Raw genomic sequence first — 25,452 nt, 5'->3', positions numbered from 1 at the left:
GCGTTTGATATATTTTTACTGTATCTGTAAAAAAAATAAAAGTATTCTGAGGAAACACATACACTGCATGCAACACCTCAATTTATTTCTGTACTCTCCTCACAACACTAGATTAAAAAAGGAAAATATCCCAACAATCTCCAAAATTCATACTTAACTACCAGATGACTGCTAACTACAAACCTTTCTTCTGCAGCTCTCGTCTTCTTAAAGTGACAGCATTAACTTTTTGTGGTTCCTTGGAAGCCTTGGTCAATTTACACACTTCATCATCTGTCTTTCTCAGGCAACGCTCAGACCTGTAAATAATATTAACTATGACTTATCTTTAATTTTGAAATAATACTGAATAAAAACCCCAACAGAAACAAGAGTTGATCATACTTCAAACTTCTGTCTTTCCCATAAACACGTGGACCTTGCCAAAGGAAACACAAATTAATTCAGTCCAGTTGTGGCAATACACAGATAAATGAAACAGATGCTTCTAAAAGGCACAATTTTAGAATCTGACACACTTGAGATCAGACACTGAAACATTATTTTGCTTTAAGGAATGACTGCAACAAGAAAACAAGAAAAAAAGAGAGAACAGTCAGTTGACGATCATTGCCTTTGTAACAAATACAGTGAGTGTAGTATATTTTTAACTTAGATTCAGAGCTGGTGATAAAATCCATTCAGTAAGATCCTGAAATGTGGAATTCTTTGAAACAGAAATGCCTGCTCAAAAGGGCCTGAAACAGTAACTTAAAAGGTGGTGGAGAGGGATGGGACATCGAAAGAAAGAAACAGAAAAGAATTACAGTACTTAATCCAAATGGATTTTGTGTTTATCCTTTTATAATGCGTTCAACTCAAGGTTGTGGTCTCAGATTTTCAAACAGCTAAGTGATCATCACAACGCCTGATATCACTGACAGCCAAGCTTCAACTCCTAAAAATCATCACCCACCATGGCAAAAAAGACTCTTGACATCTTTAACCAGATAACCAAAACTGTCAAACACTTTTTGAACAGGTGACTACTCTTTAGTGATCTATCTGTAAATTGGAGTATCAGTGCTCTTTGGGAATTCTGTACAGACAAAAATTTCTGGAGTGCTCCAATACTGCAGTGATGAGCACTGTGAAAAAATTACTGATTATCTTTTCATTCACAAAGAATCATAAATTGGACCAGATACAGAAGTAGTTTCCAGTAAGTGCTATTGTTCATTCTGTATATTGAACAAGACAGTCTTACATAAACTAGGCAGGCCACTATAGAAAACCTGATTTTGGAACCCACACTTCTCTCTCAACTAAAATATTTGTATGCATAACAGCTGTGTAGAGTTGACTGTCTTAAAAGACCATACAAATCCATCAAGTGGTTTTCAGCATTTGTTTTACACCAACATCACAATTCAGGGATTTTAACAGCAGAAAGCACCTGAATAGGGCTATTTCAGCTAATAGATTTTCCTAAACATATTTGCTTTATGTATAAATTGTGCACATTTTATTTTCAATGCCAGCTTTGCTGATAACTCAGTTTAAAATGCACCCCTTAACCCCTTTAATATGCAACACCTATGAAGCTATGGCAATATATATTGTAAAGTGTCCTTATCAACCAGGAGAAACAAATACTGTAAACAGTTTAAAACCCTCTTTCTTTATATTTAAAACCTACCTCAAATTCATTAGTTATACTGATAGGTCAGTGCTCACTTAAATAAGTGCATTTCACACTGGGTTGCAGTAAAGCAACAAAAATCCACCAATTCTGTAATATGAAGAGCAAGAATGGAAAGAGGGAGCTGGCAGTAAGTTCTAGCTGGTAGAGATCAGTTAATTTATTACCATCCTGTTCTAATGACACACAATTCTTTAATTTGATCTGAAATTTCCATAGTACAAAACTAGCACAATTTTCAGCATGCATTATGGCTACTCTGATAGTACAAAAGACTCTCTGTATGATCATGTGCATATATATGCATAACACTTACAAGAGGGGAGCTTTTATTATTCTCCTCCAAAGAAGAGACCCCAAAGGAAACAGTGACAAGTGTATGCAATGCACTGACTTTACTTACAGACAGATGACCAGGATCAAGCCATAACTTTGTTGAAATAACTCCTCAATTCTCCATTTCCCATATTGTATCTATTACAAATTGTACTAAAGTGCTATTCACTGGGGAAGAGTGAAAAGTCATCCTAACTACTAAAAAAATTACTAGCTCAAACCATTATTGTGCTTAATATAGAATATTGTGCTCTAGATATGAGCCAGAAAAAATACACAAGACGTACCCTCAGATTTAGAGCATTAAATACAAGAGTTCATGTTTTTCTCTATAATTCCACTACCTCCCATCATCAAACTTTACAAAGTTAAAAAATCAGATACTAAAAATTAGTCTTATTTTGCAATAAAACAAAACAAAAAAAACCCAAAACCCAAAACGCACAATAATCCAAATGAACACCCCACACTTCAGCCAGCTTTAAGTCACAGAAAATTATTAGTAAAAAATATGATACTTTAAAATGAGACAGCCTAATAAACTGTTCTCTCTAAACCTCATTTAAATTGCAGTTTTGTCAGGTTAATGTAAGCAGCAATGGGCAATTCTGTAGGAAAAAAAAATTGCTATTAATTTCAGTTCCCTAAGATGTTGATGTATCAGAATGAGAAATATGACTGACTTATCCCAGTTTCAACCTGGGAACTTTTAATTACTCCTGCCTTCAAAAAAAAAACCTCACATCATTATTTTCTTCTTCATCCTTCTACTGTCTTCCTCAGAATTTTCTGCTATTTTTCCCTGTGGAAAATTTGCTGTTTTAGCCATAAAAGACAAACAGAGGCAGCTTGCTTTGAATGCTACAGCCACCTTAGACCAAAATAGGTGTTATCTAATTCTAACACCTGATTTCTGCTAGTTTTATTTGTCAAACATTACTGTGATGCTCAGTCAACCTAAATATAGGAAAAGATGAAGAGTAGATGTTAAGTGGTAGGAGGACACACATAGCCTTTAACCAATGCCACCCTGTTAGGAATATTGACACCACCAGTGGGTTAATGCGGTAAGAAATTAATAATTACAGAGCAGAATTTGGAGATATTTTGCAAAAAAAGTTATTTGAAATCATGCTAGAACACAGCAACACCAACAAGAAAGCGAGATTTTGGTTCTGGACACAAAACCAACTTAGATGTGTTCGAATTACTTGTGTTTCTTCCCAAATCAAAGCAGTGCAATCACTGCAAACAGAAATTGCTTCTAAGAAAGAAAAGCAGCCTTTTAACACCAAGTCCAGCAAACCAGAACAAATGCAATGTTAAAATGTCTCATTGGAGAAGCATGTTAATTTGTACTCAGGAAACTGATCTCCTGATTCAAGAAAAGAGTAGAACAAAAGCTGTTTCAGGGAAATTCTTTTCCATTGGGAAGTTACGTCATTTCAGGAAGACTGGCAAAATCAGCAGTGAGTAACATACCTTTCAGAAAGAAAAGAACTTTCATGAGGAGAACTTAATATTTGACATGTCTGTAGGCTGGCAACAGCTGAGGAGGGGAGTTGACCCGATTGCAATTTGTCTGCAGCAGGTAAATTTGCATCAATTATTACGTGGCTGTCTATGTACTTTCTTCCAATTTTCGTACTCAGGACGTTCGTCAAGATAACTTTGGGTTGCCTGCCATACATATAACAGTAAACCATAAGTACTGCACTGCAATCTAGAGAAACAAGCTTCTTGTTAAATTCATGTATCCTACAGGCTTGATAATTAAACATCAATATTTTTAGTCCCTTAGAGGCAAAAACAAAAAACAAACCAAAATCCTATTAAAGTACAAGGAAAACAGGTAAACACAAAAGGTAAGAAAACTAGCCATGTAATTTTATAATTTTACCTTAGCCAGATACTATGCACACTGCATTGCCTCTAACATATCCTGCAGTTTAAAAACTGGTAAATATTTCTCTCTAAACAGCTTTCATGCAGTATCTGTACATATTTGTCATGACTCTGGAACAAACAATCTTGATTTTCCTGTGAACAAGAAGCCTCCAGTAAAACAGAACATATTTTCTAAAGCACCTAGTGAACAGCTAGAAAACTAGCATGCACACAAAAGGTAGCATTAGATTTTATTCCACTCCTCAAATACGAGGTAGCACTCTACAGTATTGCAAGACCCAGAAAAATACCTGCAGGTGTTAAAACAGACAAGCATCAAAAACAAGCCAAGCAGAAATATAAAGATGCAATTCCTACTTGAACATGCACACAATGTGTAAGAGCAGCTCAACTTACTTCAAACAATGTCACAGCAGCCAGCTTGTTGTATAGCCCATATCCCCTTCCTTTCTCAGACTGGGATTTAAATGCTACCACTTCCATTGCAATTTATTTTGGATTAGGTTGTAAAGTTATGGGCCTTTTGAATGTGTTTTGAACAACACTGCCTTTTGAGTATTGACTGCATAATTCTCCTGTTGTCTGTGTTTATCCACAGAACACACTCCAGCATAGATGCTGTGATGTCTGGAGAGCACTCAGATCTCCTCTTGCAAGATATAAATTTGCTTTTCATCAGGAGGCTACCTTCCAGACACAATTGCAGAGACCCACAGGAGAAAAACAATTAAGAGATACAACTTAAAGATGAAAATCCTAATACTGAAGAACATGTAGACTGGATGTAACCTCCAATAAAGGAAGCCCCTAAACTGTTATCAGAAGCTCAACAGAAAATCCAGAGAATAAAGCATTCACTCTAACCATGCTTTTCCCTGAACATCTACAATTGACCATTGCTTGCAGGGCTGCAAAGAAGATACTAGACTTGATATGCTTTTCTTCTGATCATTTATGCCAATTTTCCTATTTTCGTGAGTAGTCTAAAGCAGTAACAGTGAAAATACACCTTGGTATCTCCTCTTAGAAAAGCACTGCAGTTAAATTCAAGTGTATTCTTTTCATGAGAATAAAAAAAAGGCCAAACATTTTGAGAGTCCAATGGCTAAACCATAATTAATTGGTCTTGACAGTACAGGACCCTCCAGAAGCCATTTGATCAGAAAAAACACTAAAGTATGCCTGGTACCATCTCTCTCAATGATTATCAAAAGGAACCAGGTACAAGTGAATTCAGTGAAGTGAGACAAAATACAGTTCATGAAGAAGGAAACTGTGGCACAATAAAGAACACTTTCTCATCAAGAAATAACTGCAAGGAAAATTATTTTGTTTAGTGACATAAGGCAAAGACAACATACCTTTTAGACAGAAAAAGACTTTGGAGAGTAGGGTTTAAAATCTGCCATATCTTTACGCTGGCAGCAGATGATGAGGGTGCTTGATCTGACTGCAGCTTACCAGCATCAGAAAAATTAACACCAGTTTTAGGTTGCGCCTGTATGTATTTTCTTCCTATTTTCATCCTCAGGACATTCGTCAACATAACTTTGGGTTGCCTGCCATACATATAACAATACATTAATAATAGGGTGCTGAGAATTTTTTAAGTCACAATGAATTCAACAAAGATATTCTATGAGTTTGCTGTTTCTGCATCATACCTTATAGAATTAAGGTCACTTCCCTGGCAATTTACAAAGCAGTTCTCTTTGGACAAGAGCAACCACAAACTCATCTTTTGATCAGGGCAGCCTTGCAAGGTTTCTCCTTCTAGCATGAATGACTAACATAACCATATGTCATCCTGAAGAGGTAAACTTTCAGTGCAGAAACACTGAAATGGAAATTTTGGTACATCTTGTTATCACAAAATGTTGGAAGTGGTGTCACTAGGGCCTTACAAGCCATTCTGAAAGTGTATGCTTGACCATTTGCAGGATATGAAAATAAACACTCATTTTGTGTCATCTTATTTTAAAGCCATGAATATTATTTGTTCCCATATGGCAGATTAATTATGATCTTGCTAGGGAAAAAAAGAAGTAATTACAAATCTCCCAGTTCTGAAGCTCCAACTATTTCTATTCAATTTCACTAAACAAATTACTTAGAATTATGAATTATAAAGACAGTAAAAATGCCCTACTGAAGTTAAAAAAGTATGTATACTTTGGTAGTTCTGCTAGATGGGTACTGAAGTCTTCACATAAAGAATTAATCTGCATTATGGCCGGTAACTTGAACAGTTTTCTTACAGACTCATAAGGATTGGAAAAGATCTCCAAGATAACAAGTCTTCAACTGCATACCACCATGCCCACTAAATCATACTGCAAAGTGCCATGTCTACTTGGTTTTAAACACTTTTAGGGATGGTGACTGACTCCATCACCTCCCTGGGCAGGCTATTCCTGTTCTTAACTACTCCTTCAGTGAATAAATTTTTCCTGATATCCAACCTGAACCTCCCTGGCACAACTTGAGTACGTGTTCCTTTGTCCTGTCACTGTTCATCTTGGAGAAGAAACCAACACCCACCTTGCCACAACATCTTTTCATGCAGTTCTAGAGAGTGAGAAGGTCTTCCTTCAGCCTTCTTTTCTTCAGACTGAACAAGCCCAGTTCCCTCAGCTGCTCCTCATAGGAATTATGTTCCAGATCCTTCACCAGCTCCACTGCCCTTCTGTAGACTTGCTCCAACAATTCAACATCTTTCATTTAGTGAGGGGCCCAGAATTGGACACAGCACTCAAGGTGTGGCCTTCAATCACTGACCTGGTCCTGCTGACACAGGCCAGGTGCCACTGGCCTTCTTGACCACCTAGGCAAACTCTGGCTCATTTTCACCTGCTCCTGACCAGCACCACTAAGGCCTTTTCCACCAGGCATCTTTCCAGCCCCTCTTTCCCCAGCCTGTAGAGCTGCATAAGGTGGTGGCAACCTAATGGCAGGACTTGAACTCCAGTTTATTGAATTTATAAGCTGATAAGCATTATAGATCATAGATGATTCATCAGGATTTACTTTATTTTCAAACCTCTGAGAACTAGACTTGTTTTCCAAGAGCTGGTCCTATGAAGACACTGAAGTTCAGGCTAATTTTTTGGGTTCTAAAGATTACTGAAACAAGAATTGGGGTTTTTTTTCCTACTGCATGTCTTGCATAACAAAAAAAAAAAAATGTTCTCACTGTAGAGTAAGTCTCTCTTCATAGCTAGGGAAAAAACCTTACTACTCACATAGCTGTTACACACATGCTACAGTAACATTTCTTAAGCAAAGGGCTGCTATTCCCCAGTGTGTTTACATCTGCAAGCAGCTGTAATGGTCCCACTGACATGCTGCCTTCAGCTCAGCAGCCTGGTTACAGCCAGTGGCAAATACAGGTGTGGCATGGAAACCTTTGTTGCTGAAGGACAGACATGCTTGCACCTAAAATAAGGTCTGGAACTGCCATGCTAGTGAAATACAATGAAATGGAGGCAGATGTTCCATGTAAGTGTTTTATTTAACTCTTTCAATCTTGACATTGAGATTTCCTCTCCCTAGTTACTTACCATATTCACAAGGCACACAACCCCCCACTGAACCTGAAAGGACAAATGTTCCTACCCACAGCTTGGACAACCTGCCCAGAAGCTGTGGTCAGCCTGATGAGATCTCTGCACCCCTGAATGCCATAATGTGTATGCCATGAGCTGCTTTTTCCCAGAGCTCTGCTACACCTTTCCCAAACCAGCAGTCTCCAAAATGTTTTGGCCACACATCCCGACCAGCAGTAAGTATTTTGAGCACATGCCTTCTACAAAGTTTATTTAATTAAAATCTGCAGAGAGGCACTCATGACAGGTTGATCTTAAAGGTCTTTTCCAACCTCAATTCTGTCATTGTAAAACACAGAAATAGAAATGCAAAAAGGAACACAAGATGACATAAACATTTAGTAATTGTACAAAAATGTTTCCTTCCTTTATCCCAGTGAATTGTCTTGTACAGACCACACTTTGGAGACCACTATCTAGACAATGCACAATAAAACTAAATGGTTCCTTAAAGAACTTAAGCTCAAGTGAAGGCAGTTTCCTTTTATCTCTGAACTTCTGATAGAAGTTTGCCAAAGAAAAACTTCTTGGAAAAACTTGATGGAAAAGAGCTAAGGCTTTATCTAAAAAAACAAAGAAAAGAAAAGAAAAGGCACCAACAAAAAAGAACCCCAAAACCCACTTAAGGCACTCTGATGCCAAGAACATGGACACAGGACAAAGTGTTATGTAACAGATTGGTCCTAATTAGCTGTTGGAAAAACAATCCTGGGGTTATCAAGTGAGCCATTGGCTCTGAGAAGGCCATAAAAAATCACATGTGCAAAGACAGTCTCACTTGAATACCAACCTAAAGCACAGTAGTGCTCCAGAATGTTCTATGCAATCTGGAAAAGGCTTTCCCTTTTCTTTTCTTTCATCTAGCTCTGCATACAGTCTGTGAATCCTAATGCAAAAAAGAGTTCCAAGAACGTGCCTCAAATACTGTAGATGTCAGACAGGCTTGTTCAACACTCTAAGGATCCAGAGACTGGAGTTTCATTTCCAGATATGCTTTAATCACTGAAAAGCTTAAAAAGTGAACACAGGTCCTGGGGTCAGTTTAATAACATTAATATCTTAAATGGTGGAGTTCAACTGTAACAGCTTAGTGAGCACATCCCAATCTGGCAAGGGCTCTTCATTCAGCACAGGAAGCAAGAGACTTATTTTCCTAAAGAAATCCCCACTTCTGGCTTTCTTCTGGACTTCTCCAATGTTGAGCTCATACATGAACCACAGTTTAATACCCCAGAAGAGGTTATAGCAATTAGACTTCTACATAATTTGTTGTTTGTCCACTGTAATGCATACTAGAAATAAGAAACAAATAAGCAGTACCTAAGGAATTAGAGAATATATATATATATATTTAACAAACACGATCAGTTAAAAAATTCAGCTACACAAGAACTTATTAGGCTGTTAAGAAAAGTCACAGAAACTGAAGCAGTTAAGGAAAATTTCAAGGTAGAATTCATGAAGAAAATTTGTACAAGTTATCTTCTGAGACTAGACATTTACTCTTGTGCTTTCAAATTCTTTCCCCTAAAGACAAGAAACGGCCAAACTACTTTATAGAGCCAGTTACTGAAGACTAAAGAACTGAAGTCACTTCAGCTCTTGGGGTGCCAGAACAGATGATGCAATGAAAAACTACGCTATTTCCCTTTCTCCTCCGAAAGGACTCAAAAATCAAAAACCTTAAAGTAACTAAATTATGTTTTTCCTCCAAATAGAGAACAGTCATAGAAGTAAGCCATAGCAATATGAAGATGTGAACCAGAAAATTTCTTCTTCTTAAAAAACATGTTTTAAAACAATTATGCAGGGGATCATGAGACAACATAAATGTGCTATTCTCTACGGAACACTTCAGCTCTCCTGTCTAAAAACAAACCAAGGCTATCAATTTCCCAGATCTCAATTATTTCAGTTTTCATTGTTCTACCTCACAGAATTTTTTTTTCTTTTTATTTCTCAAACACATGATATCAGAATGAAATTTTACTAAATTTAGGCTCAAACAGCAAGTTAATTAGTCCAGTGGGAACACATAATTAAAATAAAGACACTGTGACCATGTATGATCAAGACTTGTAGAGATACCAGAAAATAATCCAACATTGAGTGTTTAAACAACATAATGACAGAAAAACTCCACAGCATGAGGCAAAGGAGTCAGAATCAGAATTTCACTACCTATAGTTTGTTGGCCACATTGAAAATTCAGGTCTGATATCCCTTGCTCACACATCAGGCTAGACCTTAGCAGGCTCCAGGTTCCTATATAATTTGGTTTACTGATTGTTACTTGGAGCTGAATTTGTAATGTTCCCCATTCTCTTGATTGAAATGGGGTTTGTAGATTTTAGGCAAGTACTTTAGCAAAAATGATCTTATAATTTCAAGCACATACACATACCATGAAGCAAGCTTTGCACTAGAAATCCATGCAAGGAGAGGAACCTTCAACAAACAAGGATGTCAACGGTAAACACTTGTCAGCACCAGGCCAAGGCATCATTTTGTATGTGGCACCAGGTTTTGACTGAAGGTTTTGAACCAGTTATGACCAAACCTTCAGAGCAGAAAAGGAGCATAAGAGCTTTCAATGGCTTCCCTTTCTAAAAGGTGTATGGCCTCTGGCAGTGTTTCTTGAAATCATGTCACCAAGACTGGGAGTACAATAGATTCAGGGAAAGTCTAAACCTAAGCCAGCCCGTAGATCTGTAAACAGTGGTTGGGACACAGCTCCCTAAATTATTTGTTAAACTGTCCACAGAATAAAGTGAGCAACTCAAGCAAAAGACATTTCAAAAGATTAAAGTAAGTGTCAAACAGAAAAAAGCAAAGTATACATTAAAAGCAAGTCCCACAAGCAGACCCAGCAAGTAATTTGCATAACAGTAACACTGGAGGCATTTTGGTGAAGGAAAACCAAAGACAATTATTTTAGTTTCCAAAACAAGTACCTACCATAGTCTCCCATCTACCTCCCAAAAACTGAAAAAAATACAAAAGCAAAGGTAATGAAAACATAGCTATGCATGTAATGATGGAATAAACAAAAAATATATTATGAAAAATGCTGTTAGCTGCTCCTGACAAGTCTCATTTTGCTTTTCACAGGCAATAAAAAAAATATCCTACCTTATAAACCACAGGAACAAAACTTATTGTTTGTACCTCTTTGGGGAAAAATGTTTGACCTTATTTCACACAATAATCACAGCTGCTTGATATAGCTCCCTACCCAATGTTCATATTGTGTACACACACCAGTGCTGGAACTGCTGTCTCCAGTTCATTCAAATTTGTATTAGAAAGTGATCAAAATGAGACAAGGAGACTACTGGCTCATTTGGGACTAAATTACTATTAATTGTCTACAGCACTGTCTTCATGGCTATATTCTTTTACTAGCAAACCCAGGTTCTGGGAAATAAATATTTTGGCAGTGGGATGTCACGTACTGTTTTGTTGGGTTGTTCCCTCAGCTCTCAGACAAGCTGAGGGTCTGTCCTGTGTCTACAGAATAAAGCCACTGATAGATCTGATGTGTATTCAGTTATCTGAGCTTCTGCAGCACATGCACAGCCCAGGAGCTCCCTTTCTGAGCCCAAAGGAATAACATGACACACTATCATTAACAGGCATCTCTGACTGATGCATTCACTGACAACATCCTGCTGTGAGGAAACCTTTTGATTGTCCTCCTTCAGCTTCAAGGTCCTGTCCTTTCACCAACTGATGAGAAGTCAGTGACCCACAAACATCCCTATGAACCTCCTTGCTTTGCTGGACTAGGAGGTTATTACTAACCAAATGCTCTTGCAGGGCAAGGGTAAATGTAAATGATTGCCACAAAAACCTGACTGCTATGGGGTCAGTACCTGATTCAGCAGTAACATGTGTTTCACTGAACATGTAACGAAATGCCAAATTTAATTTGACCGGAAGGAACTGCACACATCTTAACTTCCACCTCCCTCCCAACCAGGGAACTAACCCACCCAGGAGCCCTCTCTGGGATCCCAGACAAAGCCCCTGACACTCCCCTTTCACAAGCCCAGGAGCAGAGCTGTACAAGTGAGAGCAGCTGCAGTTGCTGCCACAGACCCCCATGATCTCACACCACAGCACAGCTGACAGAAGCAATTGACTACCAAATTTTGTAATCCAGAAGTTAAAAAAGCCCCATGTGAAGTTGTAGGTTTGTGCTGATATATCTACTTTGTCCTTTATGACTAAAATTTGGTGGCAGTAACAGTCCTGAAGCAACACATCTCCCTAAACACCTGATATTAGATCCTATCAATAAATTAGCCTGCTTTTAAAATACCAAGAGCTAATAGGAGTTTGTAATAAAGATTTATTTTCTACTTTTAATGCAAATGAAAAGTTCCTCACTGGGAATAAAAACTATTGCATCAGAAAGACTTGCAGCACACTAGTTCACTCCTTCCTCTTTACAGTTTTGTCAGTTCTCAGACTCTTGCTCAACAAACACCACCTCTTTAGAACCTGAGTGCTCTTTCCAATTATTACACAATGAAGTTCCCATGTTGATTCTGACTTACTGAGAAACACTGAGTACCTAAGTGGAACACTTAATACAAGCTTCATTGCAGACAGGAGAGTAAACTTACTTTACAGAGAGGCTCCAGCTAGTCTCTAGAAACGCATCTTTTTTCAAAGAACTGAAAAATGTACAAGTTTAATATCAAAATACTTGCTGTCTCTTTGTAGTCTAAATAATTTCTCAATACTGTGCTGCTAACTATTTGCGCAAAAATTATGGAACGCCTATAAATGCTATTTGAAAGTCTCTTGCATATTGAAATAAACAGAAAATTAATACACAACAGATCTAAAGATAGCTTTAAAGAAACCAAACTTCTCAATGTTTAAAGATCAGTTCAAAGTTTACTGAGAGACTTTCAGAGATTGATATCTTGATATCACAAATCAACCATGTCAAAACATAAATAAAATTCAGGAAACTGCAATTAAATTCTGTCAGGTTGACCCTGTGAGCTGCTCCCTCACTTAAAAGTTACTGACAGAAGCTTTTTGAGGTAAGTGCATGTAAACTGACAGCTATGCCTCTGAGGAGGTATGAAAAATAAACTCAGCATCTTTTACAATTTCTGCTCTTCCCTGCAACACTTTGAAGCATTCTGAATATACAGACCAGGCTAAAAAATTATCATTCACAAACCACAAACCTACAGAACTCAGCAGTGCCAAAATCACCTGCATTTTCATTACCTGTGCACTTTGTTTTTAACAGCCTCTCCTGATAAGAAACCACTTATGGGCAAGTTTAGTTGCAGTCAGAAAACAGAGCAGAGAATGTTTATTCATTTATTTAGAATTAAGTGGTTTGGGGAATAACAACTGTTTCATTAGGACAAACATATTCATTTTGCCACAAAGTCATTATGTTTCCCAGCTCCTGCTAATAAATCTAGTTCTACATTTTTATTTCTATTTGTCAGTTGTAGAAATGACAGCTTCAAAATTTTCTTGGATATAACAATTACCTAGCTGATAACTGTGAAGATGATGATTTTATCTTATAATAGCATATCAATAATTTGCCATAATTGCAAAGAAACCAAGACATTTGCTCTTGGCAACAGAGAAAGAAGTGGCATATCAGCAGTCTTAATAATTTAAGTGCCTTGACAGTAACACAGAGGTGGAAAAGCTCCCATTTTTTTACTTCCCTCCACTGCTAATCACCATATTGTTTAAGGGATATTTTAATTGCTTTAAAGAGTTGATAAAGCTTAGGCTAATAAGCGTGGGCTACAGAACAAAAAAGGATGAGAAAAAGAATTCTGGGAAGCTTCTTACAGATCTAAAGATATCCAGGGCTAGAATGACAGTTTACACTTAGTGAGTAACGAACATCTTTCAGGACCCCAAGCAGGCTGACAAGTAGTAATTCCTCTAGTAAGCACTCTCACTCTAATGCCACAGATCTTGTGCTGATATTACACAAAGGCTACAGCTGCCATTAGACCACTGAAGCATGATTCTCTGAAGGTGAGCCACCCAACAGCTTGAAAACCATCTCTGCATGACACAAATAATTAGCTAGAGACCAGAGACACTCATCTTCAAGAAAGATGTGAAACTCTGAATATGCAAACAGAGATAAACTAATTTGAGATGACTTCTTACCCAATTGATTCTTCATCATTAGAGCTATGTCTGTTGCATTCCCTTTGCCTTTTTCCTTTAGTGGAAGGCTTTCTGTTGTTGGCACTTAATCTCCACTGAAACAAAACAAAATTGGCAGATTTCAAAAAAACCTGATTATGTCATCATGGATAATGCACCAGAAAAATGGGACACTGCAACAATGCAACTGACCAAATATATCAAAGTTATAAATAGCATACACAGCAATTTTGCAAATAATTAATTTGCTTGATTTAAAGAATCCACATACCATCTGATCTTGAACAGAACTTTTTTCTCCTGAAGAAATATAAAGGACAATTCCATTGTTTGCCAATTTCAAGAGGGACTATACCAAACACAGACTTAAATATTAGGCCTGTTCCACATAATCACAAATATACAAGATGCAGAAAGTAGAGGGTAATGCTGTGCATTTAGGCAAATTTTCCAGGCTACAATATGGATATAAAAGATATAAAATTCTGAGAGGGAAAAGCAATTTGAAGGTTTGGGACTTAGGTGGCAAACCCCAGAAAAGCAAGACAATTTTTTCCACGTTCCCTTACCTTACCAGAAAGTACTCATATTTTCAAATTAAACAAAAGAAGCCCTACCACAAAACAGTTATTGCTGCAATTCCAGAAACCTCCAACCCTCCTTCTAATCTTCCTCATTTCTTAAAATTTAAAATATAATAAACCTAAGAGATGCTTGAAAATTATGGCACTCGGGCTGAAAGCAGACAAACTTATCTTCATTTTTGACTAAGTGTCATTTGAAAGAGCATCTGAAAAGTTCATGCCCATGCACATTCTACAAACTTTAATGAAGTCTGAAAGGCACATCCCAAATCAAACTGTTCACTACCATAGGGATTAACTCTAATGCAAAATAACCCATTTTTAAAGCTAGCAGCAAGAAATTGACTTGACTGGGCTCTCCCCTCTTCCTGCCTTCCAACACCATCTACTTCATCTTTTACTACTGGTGTTCAAGCACAGGAGAGACCTGAACATCCAAATCACTAAAAACCACACAAAGTTCCTCAAACTTGGTGCAAATTCTGACAACTCACAACCAAGTCTTTTAAAGTAGAACGTAAAAACTAGGCAGTGTTTAAAGCATTTGAAATCCCCTGATACATGGGAAAGTTTGAAATATGTATAGACATAGGCAGGAAAAATAAGAAACGGAAAATTAGACAACATCCAGGAAATAACTAGGAAATAAAGAATTTTCCAATTCACCATTCAAATCATAATTTTTATAGAGGCAGACAGGTTGCTGCTTGTAGCCACAGGAGACACCAGCTCCCATTTCAAAACCTGACTGCAACTGGAGGGTCTGCTCACTGAAAGCATCACCAGTACAGAACACAAGCCCACAGCAATTCTCTACTGCAGCATTCTCAAATGACCTGGCCTACCAAGAGACCTGGGTCACATTACCACTACTCTAAGTCAGGAGAAATTCCTACCTTCCTTCACTACACCTTTCAGCCTCCTTTGAGAGGGAGGAGCTCTGTTTGCCCATGATTCTGAAAGCACTAAAGCCAGCAACAAACTCTGGCTGCTGAGCTGAAGGAAACAAGAGTAGCAAAGTATGTTTCCAACACTTGATATTTGAAATGCTTATGAAATTTGGAAAAGATTTATAGAGGCAAATATTTGCTTGTGACTGAGATGATCCAGACAATCAGTTATGATAAATGTCATAAGACTCTTACAGTCTTTATATAGTTATTTCTGTATTAGCACCTAAAATTCTGTCAAGAGGCATAGAGTGCTTTATATATTCTCTTAAAAGCTTAAGCTCCTGGATAACTGAAAACTCAATGTAAAGGTTATTTCTATATAACAGAAAGTTTGATAAGTGATCTGAATATAACCTAAAAGTTCAGCAGTCAGAAGACAATCAACTAAAAAAAATATTAAATATCATATTTACCTTTATATTAATGATTTTCAAGATAGTTTCAAACTATGCCCAAAGACAAACTGCTTTTCAATTATTTAGACTAAGACTCCCATGTCTGTAAATGTATGCTTGTAAACAGATTTCAGACTTTCACACTTGCTTCTCTCAAGACAGTCTGGATTAATTATTGGTCACAAGGCAACACTTGGTGCTGAAAAAAACCAGCCAAAACTAAACCAAATCCTCATGTAACATTCTCCTACACACTGTACACTCTGAAGAACTTCTCTTTACCTCTTTTAAAGGGTAGTCACAATGGTGGGAGCCTGGGAGCCTTGCCAAAGGGGACTGAACTTGGACATCCTCTGACTTGGTGTTTGTTTTCTTCTTTGGTATACGAAACTGAAAATAGATGATGTTACACACGGTAAAACTAAATTATCCACTGGTGCTATGAGCTGACATACCTCCATGTACAATGTTGTATTAACTGGGCAAAATAAAGTTGTAAGGGAAGCCCTGACTTGTGACTTTACTTGAAATGCATTCCTCATTAATGCCTGATCCCAAATCATGTGTCATACCACATGATGAGCTAATTTTAACACATGAAACCATCTGAAAAAGTTCTATTTCATTAACTTTACATCTTCCAAGGCAACAAAAAGGTGACAACCAATCCACTGGCACTGTCTTCTTGGTTCCTTCTCATTTGTTTACACTCCAGTTTAACTGTCTCAGCTTAGAGAATGATAAAGAGAAAACTAAATAGCTGATTGTCATGACCAGGTTTGCTTTCTCAAAAGAAAAAATTCAGAATTAAGAACAATTTTGGTATGATAATTTAGCATCAGACTTTAATGTTCTCAAAATGGTATCAGCTATTGTCATTGCCAACTCCCACAGAAATGGAGACAGCATTTTGAAAGTAATTATTGAAAGAGAAAGCAGTTAGTAATTCACATGAATTCACCAGTTCAGAAAAAAAATATGTGTAGGAAAGAAGGTTTGTTCATTGAAAATCAAAAAAATAACCAAACTAAATTTGTACTAGTTCATAAGACAAGGAAACAGGATGATATTTTCTATCAGTTAATTAAACCAGTTAAAGTATCAACTGAAAGAATAAAAGTGCAAATATTGCTATTTCTCCAGGCATCCTGAGGAGCAAAACCTTACATTACAAATACAACCAGATGAGAATGTATCAGAGAGGGAATGCAACATTTACACATCTCTGAATCTAGCTCAGGCAGGAAAAAGCTGAAGCTACTGTAAAGCATCCTATGAACTTGATTTGCAAGCCACCAGATGCCTTGCATTGTAACATGAAATTAAAAGCAGGGATTCCAGAACAGTGACTCCAACAACTTAATTATTAGCACCTTAACTGCATTCATTAGCTCAGCAAGTAGTCCTTCAGACAGACCATAAAGAAGTATGCTGCACCATAATGAGATAATATTTCAGTCCTTCGGTCTAAATCCTGAGTGCTCTTAGTCCTCCTCTACGCTTCTTTGAAACCAAGATTAAAGTTTTTTGTAATTAGACCCAAATTTCTATACAGTATCTCAGGCTGCCTTTGATGGTCAAACACTGTAACAAACACTCCTTTAATAACAGTTTCTTCAAACTCTAAAGGATACTCATGTCACACACAGGTAACAACCTCTCAGACAAGTGCCTCTCTTTTCAATCAACATGCAAGGATTGAAACAAGACATTTTCTTATTCAGCAGCTCCTACAAGTAGACTGTTCAAATTTGTTTGGTTGGTTTTGTTTTAGAAGGGGCCTATAAACACGTTTATCAGTCAGAATGCATATTTCTGATCTGCACTGTAACAGCTAGGAACAGATTTCTTCCTTCAGACCTCCACCTGCTGCCTGGCTAGCAGCTTCTGTTATGAGATTCCAAAGAACACACAGTTATCTAGAATTTTAACATACATTTAAAATTAAAGAGGTTCTGATAATTTCTGTAATGACATAACAGACAACATAAAGTACAGATAAAGTCAGACTCAGTAAAAAGAAGAGACAACTGACAGAAAGGGATAAAAAGCACAAGATACATTAACAGCAACATTTTCAGCTCACCACACAGAACCTTCCCAATGCTTGCACTCATTAAGAAGATGTTGGTTTACAGCACCCACAATTAACTTACAGAGCGAGCACAAAGTCAACAGACAAAGAGAGGTCTGAATCTATGCTAAACACAAGGTATGCAGTTGCCTCAGCTTTTCCCAAAGAAAAGGTGACTAACTCTACACATACATGTGCATACACACACGGCAGACTCATCTAAATCAGCAATACTTTCCTGAAGGTTCCCACCTGTAAAAGCAAGGGCCAGAGAAAGTGCATAAACGCAGTGCTGCAAACAGCTCATTTCTAAACCACTCGATCCCCCAGATCTCACCCAATCATACGTGTTCCTGTGCCTACCATTTGTTCTCTCCAGTACTCCCACTGTCAGAAACTGCTTCTAACAGGGATATTTTAGGAAAAAATACACACCAGCATAAGAAGCCTCTGCGTATATCTCTGCAGATAACCAACTTTTACACAGTTTTGCAGCTGTTCTCCTTACTTCAAATTATTCTAAAATTTTAGGTGGTAGCCTAGGTCTTAAAATAACTTGGAAAACATCCTGTTTATGTGTAATGAAATGCTAAGTCTATAATGTATTAATAAATGTACAACAGTAGACATTAGTATTGACTGCTACCCCAATAAACAGTTTCCCAAGAAAGCATGTTCCAACAAAATGAAGAATCAATTTGGTTGTGCAAACACATCAGAACACCCTAGGATATCCATAGCCTCAAAATAAAATGCTGAAGATTTCAGGAACACTTACATTGACATGACTTGAAGATGATGTTCTTCCTGACATGGTTTTCTCTACTGGAAAAAAATCCAAAGAAAAAAAAAAAAAAGAAACTTAACAATTTCCGGTTTATTGATTAAGAGGCAAGTAGAACCACAGTAGTAGGCACTAAGAAAGAGCAAGAAAATAATTTTTCAGCAATCTAGAACAAAAAATCCCACATTCATAACATGGATCAAGTTGCTCAAAGCCTATTCAACCTGACCTTGAAGACTCCCAGGGATGGGGCATCCACTGCTTCTCTGGGCAACCTGTTCCAGTCTCACCATTTGCATTGTAAAAAATATTTCTTCCTTGTGTCCAATCTACACCTATCCTCTTTCAATTTATGACCGTTCCGTCTTGCCCTGTCACTACAGGCCTTAGTAAAAGGTAATTGACAGCCACACACCTGGGCAAGGCTCTGGATTGTTAGTGTAGACTAAATTTTTAATGAAATTGTCCTAGAATCTATCCTTAGTTATGACATTGACTGATTAACTCCTTGCTGCAGGCACACAACTAATAAGAAGTTCACACTTAGACTACAGAGTGAAAAGGAGTAAAAGAGGACACCTGTACCACTGCAAGGGCTCCCAGAATAAGTAACAGACAAGGACTCCTGTTAAACCTACAAACTTCATCACTAGAGGAACACAGCCTCAGAGATCCCAGCATTTATAGATATTCTCTTGATATATATTCTATATGACACTGGCATAAGACCTTGAAAGATTACAGGTAGTTTGCAGTCTCTCGAGAAGCCAAGTTCGGGGACTTTTACTTATCTCGGAGGTTTTTTTCAGTTAGAGCCATAGTCCCCCAGGGTGGGGAAGGGACCGATAAAGAAAAGCCAAAGTAGTGCCTGTTCCGACGCCTGCGAGGAGAAACCGCGAAAGAACAGGGGCCGCCTGACAGCTCGGGGGAGCGGCACCGCCAGGAGCGGCAGCGACCGAGCCCAGCCCGGCACCGACCGAGCCCGGCCCGGCAGCGAGCCCCGAGCTCCGGCTCCCTCCGCTGGGAAGGAAACAGCTTCCCTCTGACAAACCCGCAAATCCCGACGGCCTGAGCCAGCAATTCCACCTTTTCACAATCTCTCCTCAGCCTTCTCCCAGAGGCGCAGCAACGCCGCCACCAGCCCTCCCTCCCTCCGCTCAACCGCGCTGCCGGCTCCGCTCGTTCGCGGCAGACACCGCGGCCTCCCCAAAACGCTGCCGGCCGCCTGCCGGCCGCCTGCAGCCCTGCCCTCCTCCGCCCTCCCCCGCCGAAGGGCCGGCAGCGAGCAGGACCGAACGGCCCCGGTATCAGCACCGGCACTCACCGCCACCGCCGGAGCTGTTTGCCGGAGCTGTTTACCCGGGCCGGCCCCGCCACCGCCGCCTGCGCAGCTTCCCCGGCTACTTCCGGGCCGGGCACCGCCCCGCTGCGCCGTGCCGGAGCCGCCGCCCGGCCGTGGCCCCTCAGGCCTTCCGAGCTTTAACCTGCTCAGGATGAGCTCGGTACTGACCCGCTGAGAGTCGCTAAAGAGCCGATAAACAGCATTACTTGTAAAGGAGCAATAATGAACCCGGGCCGGCCCAGGTTTAAGTAGTACCGTGCTCATGACATTTCCCTCAGCTGACACCAGACCCCGCCAAATTAATCAAATTAACGCCCTGCCCGGGGGGGGATGCACAGCCGGGGAGAGCCCTTATAACCTCGACTGGCCGCAGTTTGCAGCTGCTGTCCTTAGAAATCCTCCTGCAGCCAAGGGGAGAGGAAGATTTGTTGGCTGGGGTTTTTTTTGCTGTGGTTTTTTTTTCAGGGTAGCTTCAGAATTGTAAGTTTTCTGTAGCGCTTTCTGCTTTGTTTTCTTCTTGGTCGCGGGAATTAAAGCTAGTATGGACGAATATTTCGTTTCATACTCGAGGTTTAGCTGTAGCTAACTCTCAGGTGTGAATTACAAACATGAGAGGCTAGTTTGGAACTTGGAGCTACTGGAGCGCTTTAGGTCGCCCCAAACCATCAGCTAGTGACAGATCTTGTAGATGTGCACCCCAGTACTTGAAGTAATGAAAACTGAAACCATGATTGGGTTTATTTTTTTTTTCATGCAGAGGACTTGTCCACATCCCAGAGTGGAAAAGATTTTCATCTATGATGATGACAGATTTTACAGAAGAGCATACGGTAATATTGGGCTTGACTAGAATGAAATGGTTTTAAATGGAAAACAAAGTCATCTTTATGGATCTTATGTAGTTCTTATACTGCACTGGTGTTTACAATATGCCAAATGCTGCAACAAGCACCAGCTGAATTTACATCTGAAGCACATTAGAATCTGAATAGAAAAGTGGAAGGAAAGGAAAGAGGGATTATTTTTCCCCAAAAGCAAATTTTTAAAACTAAAGTAGCAATTGTAAAGGCTGCCAGCATTTACAACCTTGAATATTGTGTTTATATACAGACAATGAAGTACAAACAGCTATCAATGCTGATTTAGAATGCAGACTTACAACAAAGAAGTGCATGCGTTATGCAGCTGTATCTTTAACGTTTAATTGCTACTTTTTAATTCTATAATTAATTGTGTTCCTACAATAAAATCAGTTCTCTGGACTAATAAGTATATAATTCTAAGCTACTGTTTAAGTAAACTCCAAAATTATAACCTATCATTAATTGCCTCAAAACTTTTCATTTCCCATCCTGAAGGCAATTTTAGGAAGGAAAGTCATATGTGCACTTTATGTAAAACTGTGTTTGTTTCTGCCTCCTGAAATCTTCAGCAACCCTTCACAATGCTTTGTAAAGTGTATGTTCAGGGTTTAATTTGGAATCACGCATCCTTGTTTTGGAACTGAAAAAACAATGTTGCTGTTAGTAGCTGCAGTAAAAGAATAGTAACCTCCTGTTCAGAGTATGCTGGGAAATTAGTCTCTCCAATCTTTTAGGGGTGAGGAGGGAAAGGGACTGAGAGGTGGTCCCCAGCATGCCACTCCAAGGAAGCTGCACCTACCTATTCCTAATTCTTATAGAAAGCTTTCTGCCTTTCTTCAAATGCATTTTTCCTTAAAATACGCCCATTTTTCTCCCACTTTGTCTCACGGGAACAACTGGAATATGAGTAGCTTCTTTCCCACTAAGTATTATCTCTTTTGCATTAATTGCCCGTATTTCAGTAGTATAGCAGACTGTTTTCCCATCTCCTTTGTGTCTTTTGTGCCTTCCTGCAGAATGAAAAAATCATAGATGAATGGGTGCCCTTGAATTTTCTTTGCACTCTTTCCATTTCAAGAAACTGGCAAGACAGTAATAAATGGATTATATATCATAGCATATGACTTTTCCCCCTTTTTCTATGTGTACTGATTATGAGACAAAAAAGGAGAAGGCATAATTTTCTAGCCTGCTCTCTATTATTTAGAAGACAGGAATGACCATGCAGAGAGGACTTAATAACACTGGCCCAGTGGAGATTACTCAAAAAGAAAATACATATGGAATTTTATGTGTTGAAAAGCAAAAATGTTTTTGTTTAGTTTTGTTTGAGTTTTTTTAGTTTGTTTTTTTTTCATTTAGGAGTGTAAGAAATAATTTTGCTAAGCACCTTACCTCAAGGAAACTTGCATCCCTTGAAAGAGTTGGGTTCCAAATCAAGTCGCTTACATGAAAATATTCAGATCGCTTTTTGTCCTAGTAATTGGCTTTATCAAATGGTACAGTGACTTTTAACATAGAATGTAATTTACTGTGTTCTATAAAACTTCTTTTAGCTCAGCAAGAAATACTTAAAGGTATACAGTCTAACTTGCCAAATGTAACTTGATTCAGACCATTTACAGGAAAAAAAAATTACTGTATTAGGACTAAACTCATGTAAAGGTGGGATTCTGACCACCTCAAAGGTTATACCCTGTTTGCTGTTCTACAGCCAGTGACAGTCAGTAGTAGATTGAAGAATTACTAGGAAAATAGAAGGTTATGCTAAACTTAATTTTTCAGCTGCTCAAAAATTGCTTTCTGGTATAATTCATTTCAGTCATTAGAGATAATCTGAATTTGGAGATCTCAGTCCAACCTCATAATAGTTTGCTGCCTGGACTTTCTTTTCTCCTGCTCCTGGATCACAGTGGCTACTTTATTCTGTCATCCATTCCTCTACTTCCATATGGCAAGTTCTTGCAAGGATGAATGACTAATTAGAGTGATTAGCAGAAAGCAAACACACCATTATTATCTGTTCTAGTGCAGCTGAAGGTAGAAGAGCATGGAATGTATGCTGGTACACTAGCAACAGGAAGGTTAAGTCCTTAGTAAGCACAGCTTATTTTCTTTAAAAGCTCAGGATGCAGTTATGACACTTGGACTATGTCCAGCTGCCTAGGCCTGTATTTCAAAGGTGGCCTTGAAACTCAGTGGAGTTCCAAGATAATGGCTAGGAGACAGCACAATAAAAGTTGTTCAAGTGAACAATGAACCATGTACATGTACCTCCTTCTTAAAGCCCTTTATTCAAACTACCTTAAACAGATCTTTAAATAAACATGCTACTTACAAATTTTGAACTACCAAACTGAAATAAGGTGTAATAAAGGCAGAGGAGTTACTGCTGTTGGAACTTTGCAACTGACATCTCTAAGAGGTTTTAGAAGCAGCTGGATTGCTATACATCACCATGAAATACTCTGGTTCAACAAGTATTTAATTTGTAACAGCTTTTAAATCTAAATTCTAATGCAGGGAGGGGTGGGTAGACCAGTGTGGTGTGGAGGTCTATCACTACTTAATAAGATAATAATAGTCTTCTTAATTTGTAGTGGTTACAAATACAGCGTGAACTCAGTTTGAGGAAACTAACAGAGGGTTCCAAGTATCAAGAGGAACTAAAATATGACTTCAATATAAAAGGGGAACTGAGGCACCTGGATACAAATGAGTCCTTTGTTTTCAATTACTACAAGAATGGACATGAGCAGAATCATGAACGCTACGAAGTTCTGGGACATTCTATTACCCAGTATGTTTATGAGCTCCTGGGAAGAGTCTGCATGCTGCAGAAGGTTTTTATTCCTACTGATGCTACAGAGGATGAACCAAGAAGCTTCTTTTTCATGAGCAAGGATGCATTAACAAGTTCCTCTAGTCTAATTATCTTTCTTCAAGACCATGGAGCTTTTTGTGCTGGACAGTGGGGGCGAAGGGCAATTGTCAGTGAGGGCTTGAAACATGGAACACAAATACCATTCATCAAAATGGCCCTGAAGAGCCACTGGGAAGTGATTGTACTGAACCCCAATGACAATTTCACTGATATGAAAACTGAAAAGGAGAGATTTTCTGTCAGACAGTCTGCCTGTTTGATCCCCAAAAGGGGCAGCAGCAGCCCCGAAGAGCACACCACGTATGTATGGGATCATTTCATTGCAAAGAGTGCAGCCAGAAATGTGGCCTTCATTGCCCATGGCTATGGTGGGTTGGTGTTTGTTGATCTGCTGGTGCAGAGGAAACATGAGGTGATGAATAAAGTGTACTCTGTGGCATTCATTGACTCCACACACAACATACAGCAGCAGAGCAGACACGATCCAGAAATACAGGAATGGATACACAAAAACTGCCGAGAATGGGTGTCGAACAGCAAACCCCTAAACAAAACTGTGCACTGTCTCATGAGAGTAAATTGTCCTACTTTCTCTGCTGGAACAGAAAAGTATGGGTTAGCACCCTCCTGCTGCTTACAACCCATCTTTAAGTACTTGAAGAGCATGCTGAAAGCCAAGATCACAACAGCCTTGAGGAATTCGCCTGTTGTAACCAGAAGCAGCACAAGGAAGAAGACAGGCAATTAATAAAGGTACACTGGTTTGTTCTTGATAGCGATCTTTTCTTTTCATAAGTGCCTCTGCACATTTCAGTCACTTTAGCACTTTCATCTCACTGTGGAGAAAATCACAGTTCTAAGTTTGAAACTATGTTTGGTTTTGAGAAGTCTCCGCCTTCTGTTTGCACCAAAAGCACCTCTTTGGCTGTTGCATGTCCTGGCTAGATGGTGACAGCGGTGGGTGATGGTCCCCCTTTCGGGGCTCCGCAGAATCCCAGCTACCAGAGGAGGTGCACACAGAACAAAGAGGCCACAGCAGCACGGGCCTGGGGTGGCACTGGGTTACTTTATTGGATGTTACACTCCCCCAGTCTCGGGGTCCCAGGCAATGAGCTGGGAGCAAGCAACAGCTCATACAGGGGGGCAGGTCTCAAGGAAGGATACAATGTTCAGCTAATCAGGAGAACTGGGGATGGAACACAAGGGCAAAGGATACAAGAGAGGAAAACTGCTTGGGACTGGAGGGGTTAACAACTGGATGTGGGAGGAAAGGGTTTGAAACTTGGCAGAAAAGTAGCTAAGTAGCAAAGAGATAAAGGGACACCTGGCTCAACTGAATAATAAAGACAAGTCTGTGTCACTCCAAAAGCAAGGGGGGAAAAGCCCAACAAACTATCAAACAATTACCTGCAAAATAAAACCACACTGTAACATTTGGTGACTCAATTCATAACCCGCTGCACACACGAAAGATGCATGGCACAATGAGCATTAGAACCAAAAGTCCTACTAAAATATAAAACCCTATTTTTAGAAGCTCTTTCCACAATGGAGAAAGATCAAAAAATCCAACCACATCATCAATCCAAGATCCAGTGATCTCCCCAAGCTTGTTTATACTTTCCTCTATCTTTTTGATGTTCTCATGAATTGACTCTGAGTGATTTGTCAGGTTCATGCAGCACATTCCCTCAAATTCCTCACATCCATGTCCATGTGCTAGCAGCAGATAATTGATTGCTGCTCTATTTTGAAGAGTTGACCATCTCACACTGTCAATGTCTTTTAACATATCACTCAGTGCAAGAGGGACGGATTGAGCATGTTTGCTCAACCAACAACCCATGTGGTCCAGTTGGGTCAAGGCCA

The 25,452-nt window shown here is 39.0% G+C and overlaps 2 protein-coding genes across 10 annotated transcripts in view; one reads left to right on the top strand and one right to left on the bottom strand.

Moving 5' to 3' along the window:
- The window catches only part of SENP7 (SUMO specific peptidase 7), a 42,993-nt gene extending 23,094 nt beyond the window's left edge, over nucleotides 1–19,899 (bottom strand). For 2 of the 9 annotated variants that reach the window (XM_058018788.1, XM_058018792.1), the window contains exons 1-8: nucleotides 19,819–19,899; nucleotides 18,489–18,535; nucleotides 15,919–16,026; nucleotides 13,705–13,799; nucleotides 10,489–10,515; nucleotides 5,287–5,484; nucleotides 3,500–3,697; nucleotides 184–299 (exon numbers count right to left, since the gene is read on the bottom strand). In XM_058018788.1, the coding sequence (XP_057874771.1) occupies nucleotides 184–299; nucleotides 3,500–3,697; nucleotides 5,287–5,484; nucleotides 10,489–10,515; nucleotides 13,705–13,799; nucleotides 15,919–16,026; nucleotides 18,489–18,524 (778 nt within the window). In that variant the 5' untranslated portion in view covers nucleotides 18,525–18,535; nucleotides 19,819–19,899. The remainder of the gene's footprint in view (nucleotides 1–183; nucleotides 300–3,499; nucleotides 3,698–5,286; nucleotides 5,485–10,488; nucleotides 10,516–13,704; nucleotides 13,800–15,918; nucleotides 16,027–18,488; nucleotides 18,536–19,818) is intronic. The other 7 variants (XM_058018789.1, XM_058018791.1, XM_058018793.1 and 4 more) reach the window with 7 other exon arrangements.
- A 713-nt stretch (nucleotides 19,900–20,612) lies between these two features.
- Nucleotides 20,613–24,331, top strand: LOC131080451 (putative protein FAM172B). Its single transcript, XM_058018707.1, has 2 exons — nucleotides 20,613–20,666; nucleotides 23,300–24,331. The coding sequence occupies exons 1-2, from the start codon at nucleotides 20,634–20,636 to the stop codon at nucleotides 24,329–24,331; spliced, it is 1,065 nt and encodes a 354-aa protein (XP_057874690.1). The 5' UTR covers nucleotides 20,613–20,633.
- The last annotated feature ends 1,121 nt before the right edge of the window (nucleotides 24,332–25,452 follow it).

Source organism: Melospiza georgiana, chromosome 2 (assembly GCF_028018845.1).
Source record: "Melospiza georgiana isolate bMelGeo1 chromosome 2, bMelGeo1.pri, whole genome shotgun sequence".
In the NCBI taxonomy this organism is placed as follows: Eukaryota; Metazoa; Chordata; class Aves; order Passeriformes; family Passerellidae; genus Melospiza; species Melospiza georgiana.
Note: the sequence above shows the minus strand (reverse complement) of the source record. Positions and strands in the feature narration are given on the sequence as shown.